The 8,286-nt window shown below is 56.0% G+C and overlaps 1 protein-coding gene across 1 annotated transcript; it reads right to left on the reverse strand.

Annotated features, from left to right (window-relative positions):
• Positions 1-5,828: 5,828 nt before the first annotated feature.
• LOC119394890 (uncharacterized) lies at positions 5,829-6,736 on the reverse strand. The gene is made up of 2 exons (XM_037662190.1): positions 6,380-6,736; positions 5,829-6,311 (listed from the first exon to the last, which is right to left on the reverse strand). Exons 1-2 carry the CDS (start codon positions 6,734-6,736, stop codon positions 5,829-5,831), a joined length of 840 nt encoding a protein of 279 aa, XP_037518118.1.
• Between the last annotated feature and the right edge of the window lie 1,550 nt (positions 6,737-8,286).

The raw sequence follows: 8,286 nt of genomic DNA on the forward strand, positions 1-8,286 counted from the left end.
AGAGGAAGTGGTCCGTAAAAATCGATGCCCACGCGCCCAACGGACACGTCAGTTAGGGCACGTAATGGTTGTAGACCTGGTGGCGACACGTGCGTTGCAGGTTTTCGGCGTTGGCAATCGAGGCAGGAGCGAACGAACTTCTGCACGTAGCGGTACATCCCTCGCCAGAAGTATCGTTGTCGAATGCGGTGGTAGTCAGTCAGTCAGTCAATGAACTTTATTTATAAATTGTCCTGAGGAGCCGATTCCCCTCAAGAGGGAGGGTCGGCTGCGGGCCGCGCCCACGTGGGGACAGGAAGAGCGAGCCCCTCCGCCAAATTGCGGGCCCTCTGGACAGCCCGGATTTGGACCTCCCGGCCCGAGCTGGTGATTGCCGTCCTCCAGGCGTCCTCTGTGCTGAGATTCTCGCAATCGCGCAGCGCCGTGCATTGCCAGAGCATGTGGGCTAACGTGCATCGTCTCTCATCGCAATGAGGGCAGTGCGGCTTTATGCTGTCAATAAATTTGCTGTACACTAAAGGCGACGGGTAAGTACCCGTTTGCAGCATTCTTAATGTGACTGACTGGGTCCTCGAGAGTTGCGGGTGCGGGAGTGGAAAGCTACGCCTGGCCAATTGATAATGTTTGCAGATCTCATTAAAGGTGAAGAGAGAATCAAGCTGCCGGATGCCATCCCCAAAATTAGATGCCGATTGCCCGTCACGGTGGGACAGTTCGCGTGCGCGGGTATGGGCAAGCTCATTGGCATTGGGGATAACAGGGTGGACATCCTTGCCATGTGGGCAGGAAACCAAGTGATGTTGCCGTCGATTTCTGTGCAATTTGGTCTTTTGGTAAGAATATGGGCCGCCTGCTCACAGATTGACCCGGTCATGAACGCTCGTGCAGCAGCCCGAGAATCAGTGAAAATGCGCGTGCGCATGGGAATGCGGTGGTAAGTTTTGGATACCCCAGAGTGCGCGCATTGCGGGTCAGAGTGGAAGGCCTCGCATATTTCAGAACGCAGAGTGCGGGGTATCACTAGTAGCCACTGGCGGCCGTCGGCGTCGTAATTGCGTCGGTGCAGTAGGTCGTCGCGAACGGCGAAATGGTGGACTTGACGACGCAACGCGCGAGTGGATGGTGTTGCGGACGGATCAGTGAGCAAGTCGATCAGCGAGGTGATCCATTTATCCTTGCGCTGTTCGGTAGCGATGGTGTGAACGTCGATTGAAGCAACAGCTATGTGAGATACTGAGCAAGGGGCATTGTCGTCAGGCAAGGGAGAGCGCGAGAGGGCGTCGGCGTCAGCATGCTGGCGTCCGTTGCGGTACAGCACTCGGATGTCGTAGTCTTGCAGGCGAAGCGCCCAGCGGGCGAGACGGCCTGAGGGATCCTTCAGTGACGACAGCCAGCATAGTGCATGGTGGTCGGTGACGACATCAAATGGGTGGCCATACAAATAAGGTCGAAACTTTGTAAGGGCCCAGATGATCGCCAGGCACTCTTTTTCCGTGACCGTGTAATTGGTCTCGGCTCTGGTAAGCGTACGGCTTGCGTATGCCCCGACATATTCGGGGAACCGTGGCTTGCGCTGCGCAAGGACAGCGCCGAGGCCTACACCGCTGGCATCCGTGTGTACCTCCGTTGGGGCCGTAGGATCGTAGTGGCGTAGTATGGGAGGAGACGTCAATAAACGACGGAGCTTTGCGAACGCGTCGTCACACTCGGACGACCACGACTTTAGGGGTCCGTTACCTCCAAGAAGCTTCGTCAGCGGTGATATGATGGTGGCAAAGTTTCGTATGAAGCGTCGAAAGTACGAACACAGTCCTACGAAACTGCGCAGTTCTTTGACGGACGTAGGTTTGGGAAATTAGGCCACGGCCCGAAGCTTGGTCGGATCGGGAAGAATTCCGTCCTTGGACACGACGTAGCCGAGGATTGTCAGCTGCCGTGCTGCAAATCGGCACTTCTTCAGATTCAGTTGGAGGCCGGCGTTGCGCAAACGCGTCAAAACATGCCGCAGACGTTGGAGATGCGTGGAGAAGTCCGGAGCGAAAACCACGACGTCGTCCAGGTAACACAAGCACGTGTGCCATTCCAAGTTGCGCAGAACGGTGTCCATCATGCGCTCGAAGGTCGCGGGCGCATTACACAGACCAAACGGCATGACGTTGAACTCGTACAAGCCGTCGGGCGTGACAAAGGCTGTCTTCGGTCGAGCGTCATCCGCCATGGGCACTTGCCAGTACCCCGAGCGCAGATCAAGAGATGAAAAGAATTCGGCTCCTTGCAGGCTGTCAATCGCGTCGTCGATTCGCGGCAGCGGGAAACATCCTTGCGAGTGATCTTGTTGAGCCGTCGGTAGTCCACACAGAACCGCACGGAACCGTCCTTCTTCGCAACGAGAACAACGGGAGACGCCCATGGGCTGTCCGAGGGCCGAATAACGTCGCGTCGAAGCATATCGTCGACTTGCTCATTAATGACCTGACGTTCTGCGGGAGACACGCGATATGGACGTTGCCGCAGTGGTGGTTGGGAGCCAGTGTCGATGCGATGCGTAACAACGGAAGTGCGGCCAAGAGAAGTTTGCCCGATATCGAAAGAAGAACGAAATTCGTCAAGCAGGCACAGAAGTTGGGAACGCTGGACCGATGTGAGGTTGTCAGCAATGGAGGACTTAAACACATCAGCAGGTGACGAATCGGACGTGGAAACAGCACTGAGCGTACGGGAACTGGGACAGTGCGTGTCGTCGGGTGCGTCCATAACTTGTGCGTCTTGGAGGGGTGCCACTCTGCCGAGACATTCCCCTCGCACCAACGTAACAATGAACGGGGATGGGTTGGTCACAAAAATATCCGTGTCGCCCTGAGTGATTTCCACGGTCGCAAATGGCACCAGCAAGCCTTTCCTAGTGAAAACGCGGTCACATGGAGAAAGGAGTGCAACGGCGTCGCAGAGACCGGTGCAATAGACTGATACAGCCGTTGACGAATTTGCATGAACTGTGATGTCGTCTTTGACGAATACCTTGGTCGCAGCCGATGAACTGTCTGCCGGCGTCAAATCTGAGAATGGTGAGAGCTCTATTTCGGCTGGTGCGCAATGAATGACGGCGTCGTGGCGGGCGAGAAAATCCAGCCCAGGATGACGTCGTGAGAGCATGAAGAAATTATAATGAATTCGACGGCGTACAGAGCGTCCTGAATGATGACGCGGGCGGTGCATACCGCCGTCGGGTGAGTACTTTGGGGCGCTGGCTGTACGGAGGGAGAGCCCGGAAAGTGGCGTCGTCACTTTTCGTAGCAGGCGGCTTAGTTTAGCGTCCATAACGGATACGGCGGCTCCAGTATCGATAAGGGCAGAGGCGCGAACACCGTCCACAAAAACGTCTATCACGTTCGATGGCTTCGCTGAGGGCTTTCGCAGTTCGATAGCGTCGCAGCCCTTGCCTCGTGGACTGCGACGACTAGTTTTCCTGATCGCGTGGGACCGGACGTGGCCGCATCGGTGACAGCGAGCGGCGTCGTGGTGACTGTGAACGGCGGGTAGATGCAGCTGGGCGAGACGTCGGCGACGGAGGCGCAGGTGGGTCGTAATATGGGCGGTTCGACTGGCTGGTGGCAGGCGACACGTCTCTAGGCGGCTGCACGCGATTGCAATAGCGCGCCACGTGGCCGGCGTAACCACATGCGAAGCATATGGGGCGATTGTCAGGTGTGCGCCATCGGTTCGCTGGGGCAGGGCCCGCCCATGGTGCAGGACGGGATTGACGGGGCGGCAACTGATAGGACTGCATGGTGGGCTGCAGTCGTGGCCTGTGCGTGACGTCAGCGTAGGTTACCGGTACATCCGCTTCGAAAGAGTGAGGTCGAGCGGAGGCTTCGGCGTAAATGTGTGGGGCAGCCGTAGCGATTGGTGGGGGCGCTCTTGCGACAACTTGGGCGTAGCTCAAAGGTGCAGGAGCCGGATGGTGCTGGTGGTACTCGGGCATGACCTCCGCGATTTCCTGCTCGATTGCTCGACGGAGGGGAGGCAGAAGGGTGGGCGACGGCTGTTGAGCGTACCGAGGGCGAGCAAAGTCCATCAGAGAGAACTGGCGCGCGATTTCCTCGCGCACGAATGTCTTCATCTCTGCGAGCAACGCGGAGTGGTCGGGTACGGTCGACAAGCCAGCGAGCTCGGCGTCGCGTGATGGAGAGCGACGGGTCATCGATCGCTGCCGGCGCAGCTCCTCATAGCTTTGGCAGAGCGTTATGACCTCTGCCACTGTGCTGGGGTTCTTGGCGAGCAGCATGGTGAAGGCGTCGTCGTCGATGCCTTTCATGATGTGCCTGATCTTGTCACACTCGGACATGGTGGCGTCGGCTTTCTTACAGAAATCGAGGACGTCTTCAATGTAACTGGTGAAGGATTCGCCGGCCTGCTGAGCGCGTTCACGTAGCGCTGTTCGGCCTGCAGCTTACGAACGGCAGGGCGGCCAAACACGTTGATAATGGCGGTCTTGAAGTCGGACCACGTCGTAAAATCGGATGCGTGGTTGTTGTACCACAGGCCCGCCACACCCGCGACGTAGAAAACCAGGTTAGTCAATTTTCCTGCCTCGTCCCATTTATTGGGGACACTCACGCGCTCGTAAATCGCGAGCCAGTCCTCCACGTCGGTACCATCGGCGCCAGTGAAGACGGGAGGGTCGCGAATACGAGGGACACCAGGACATGAGGTCGGTGCGGGCGGGGGCGTTTGCTGGGAGGCGTCTTGAGGCATGGTAGGCGGCAGGGTACGGGATCGAAGAGCCAGGGGCATCGAATGAGGGCCGAGGTTGTTGTGAAGGCCCAGCACTCTCCACCAAATTATAAAGAGGTTTATTAGCGGCGACGATACTCGACGATACAGAGACATTCAAGGCGGGGCCGACTCTCAGCGCGAGCTGCGTTCTCTTCGAGCCGAAGAGGGCGACCCACTAGAAGGTGCTCGAGAGGACGACCCATTACGAAGTTCGAACGCTTCGCTACAGAACGTTTGTGCCGCGTTCTTCAGTCCATACGGCATACGAACGAATTCAAAGAGGCCAAAAGGCGTTGTCAAGGCCGTCTTTGGGATGTCGCTTGGTTCTACTGGAATCTTGTGGTAAGCGGCAATTAGATCCAGCTTAGTGAAGATGGTCGTTCCCGCGAGGCGATCGCTGAAATCATGGATGTGAGGGAGAGGATATTGGTCTGCCGTTGTCACAGCATTGAGTGCCCGATAATCACCACAAGGCCGCCAGTCCCCAGGCTCTTGTTTTGGCACCATGTGCAGCGCAGAAGACCAATTGCTGGAAGAAGGTCGAATAATGCCGAGCTGGAGCGTGTGGTCGAACTCACGGCGGGCGACTTCGTGTCTTTGTCCCGCGAGTCTCCTAGGTCTAGCGGTGACGGGCGGTCCGGTGGTGACAATGTGATGCGTCACCTTGTGTTTTATTGGCATTTACGTGTTCCGAGGTTTGGTGATTTCAGGGAATTCAGCCCGAACCTTTTGAAAGTTTGACTCTGGGTTGAAAGTGCAAACGCCGCATGAGGACAGGTCAGTCCGACCACAGCGAGCGAAGTGACGTTATCCTTGAGACGACAATCGCGAACGCTAACGTCAAGATTGAAGTGGCTCAGAAAGTCCGCTCCCAAAATGGCCATTCTGACATCGGCCACAACGAAGAGCCATGGATATGTGCGCCTGAGCCCGATGTCTATCGTCATTGACTGCACTCCATATGATGCAATAGCATATTATTGACTGCAATCAGGCTGGAAATGGACTTGCCGCGTTTGCGATGTTGAGCTGTTGCTGGTAGGATAGATAGCTCAGCTCCGGTGTCGACAAGGAGGCGTGTGCCGGTGATGCGGTCGACAACAAAGAAGAAGCGGCTTGAGCGATGGCCCGTGTCGCATTCCGCCGTTAGCGACTGGCCGGCGCGTTTCCCGTCCACGAGCATGGTTCGGTGCAGCGAGTGGCTTGCTCTCGGAACGGCGGTGGTACCAGCAGACGCTCTGCTCTGCCTCGCTTGAGTGGCCGTGGTGCTGTGGGCTTCGAGCACTGGACGGCAAACGATGCCGCGCAGACCGGTGTTCGTTGGACAGGGCGAGGTTTTCAACTGCTGCTGCCAGTCGTTCAACTCTGTCCTCTAAGCGACCTAACCGGTCTTCATGTTCGGACCTTCCCGCTGCAGCGATAAACATTTTTGATGGCTCGGTGCAGTCGGTGATGCGGTCGGCGAGCTGAGCCAGACGCTCGAGAGTCACGTCGTCCGAGCCAGCGAGTATCATCCGTGTTGACTGTGGCAGTCTCTGCAAAAATAACTCGCGAAGCAATGGCTGTTGACGCTCCTCTGACGTCTGGTGTCCCAGCAGCTGACGCATTCGGTGGAGTAGTTGCGAGGGACGCTGGTCACCGAGCTCTTCATGAGACAGGAGTTGTGCAGCCTGCTCTGTTCGGACACCTCAAGACGTTTCATTACGGTGCTTTTTAGTTCGTCGTAGGCCTTCTCCGATGGAGTGGAGGCGAGCACATCGTCTACGGCGTCAGCGATGTCAGGTGGCAGTGCTGCAACGACGTGGAGGTATTTCGACTCCTGCGATGTGATGCGTCGAAGCTGGAAGCGGGCCTCGACTTGGCTGAACCACACCCTGGGGTTTTTGGGCCAGAAATGAGGAAGCTTTAACTCGGAGGCGTTGGTTGTGGTTGAGCTTGAAGTGCCTTCCTCGTCTGACATGGCTGCTCTTTTTCCAAACGTCGCGGGTCACCACTTTGTAGTGTACTCGCCCCACGGAGGAGCGCAAAGAAGACACCACACTCCTCGAAATTTGGGACAAGAACTAGTTTATTTTCCAAGAAAATCTGGCTTCGAAAACGCCCACACAAAAGGGGCGTGGCTGCTTATCTTCCGCGGCACTCCGGTGATAACGTGAGGCATGTTGGCCGCGTATGCGCCGTGCGCCGCTGCATACGAATTGGTATGCGCACAAAAATAAAAATTATCGCGGTCACCGGCATCAACGGCCGCTACAGCCCTATAACAGCTCTGCAGCCCCATTGACTACATTATAATTCTGCCCCTTTGGACGATGAAGCGGTTGAATATTACCTGACCTTTGATGGTCCGTAGCGTTCTATAATTTTAGCACTATCGCCATTTTTGACGCTATATGAAGCAGTATTACTAAAATAAGTGGCAGTCCTAAAAGATGCTATATTTATCATTTCGGCGGATACAGAAGAGGACTTCACCTTATAGAATCTTGCAATACAGCACATCTTAGCATAACATTCACTCATACCCACACAACTAGTGAAATCACTTTCCTCGTCGTCCACATAACGGTGAGAGAATTATGTCCTAGCGTTTACAAAAAGCCTACATACAGGAAGGAATACCATCACTTCGACCGCTGTCATCCTCACAACTACGAGACGAGCATCCTGTGCTCGCAGGCTGACAAAAGAATGGGCTCCCGAACCGAAGACTATGAAGCAGAGAACTTGCCCAGCGTACTGGCAAGACAATACTGCCACGCCCACTTCTTGTCCTATTTTGATGTTTTTTGGGTTTGACCTGCAAGGGCGGTTATCAACGCTCGACGCTGCCCGCGAAGCAGTGTTCGAGAGACTTCTCGATTGTAGTAGATCGTTTTGTCAAGATTTCGCGCCGCACGCGAATGTTCCAGCTTTATCGAGAGATAACGCCGCCACCAGCGATATCGCTGGAAAGTTCCATAGCACCTGTATAAAAACCGACGCACTTGACCGCTTGTCAGTTGATCGACGGACGACGCCCTGTTCGCCGCTATCATTGTGCAGCGTGTGTTGCTGTGGTTCTAGTTCTCATTTTCCCGGCCACAAGTTCGGCCGAATGGACAGTTTCATTCTGCAAGCGCCGACTGCTTTCTTCGTCGGCGTCACGACCACGTGACATCTGGTGGAGGTGCTGCTCGTTCATGTTCCGGACGCCCCCGACAAGCCTTGAACCCAGCCCACGTCGCGAAGAAGACACCGACACCATCAGCGGCAGTCGAGCCAGCCGCAGACTGGAAGGACTACCCCCACAATACGGACCCCTACCGGACAAGACCAGGATCACAACGAAGACGACAACAGCCACAATGACAACCGCTGTGGCGCCTACAACGGTCGTCATGCATCAACCGAGGGAGCCGCCGACATTCCGCGGATCACCATGCGAGGATCCAGAAAGCTGGCTGGAGGCATACGACCGGGTCTCCACGTTCAACAACTGGGACTGCGACGAGAAGCTACGCCATGTCT

The sequence above is a fragment of the Rhipicephalus sanguineus genome, chromosome 5, assembly GCF_013339695.2.
Source record: "Rhipicephalus sanguineus isolate Rsan-2018 chromosome 5, BIME_Rsan_1.4, whole genome shotgun sequence".
NCBI lineage: Eukaryota > Metazoa > Arthropoda > Arachnida > Ixodida > Ixodidae > Rhipicephalus > Rhipicephalus sanguineus.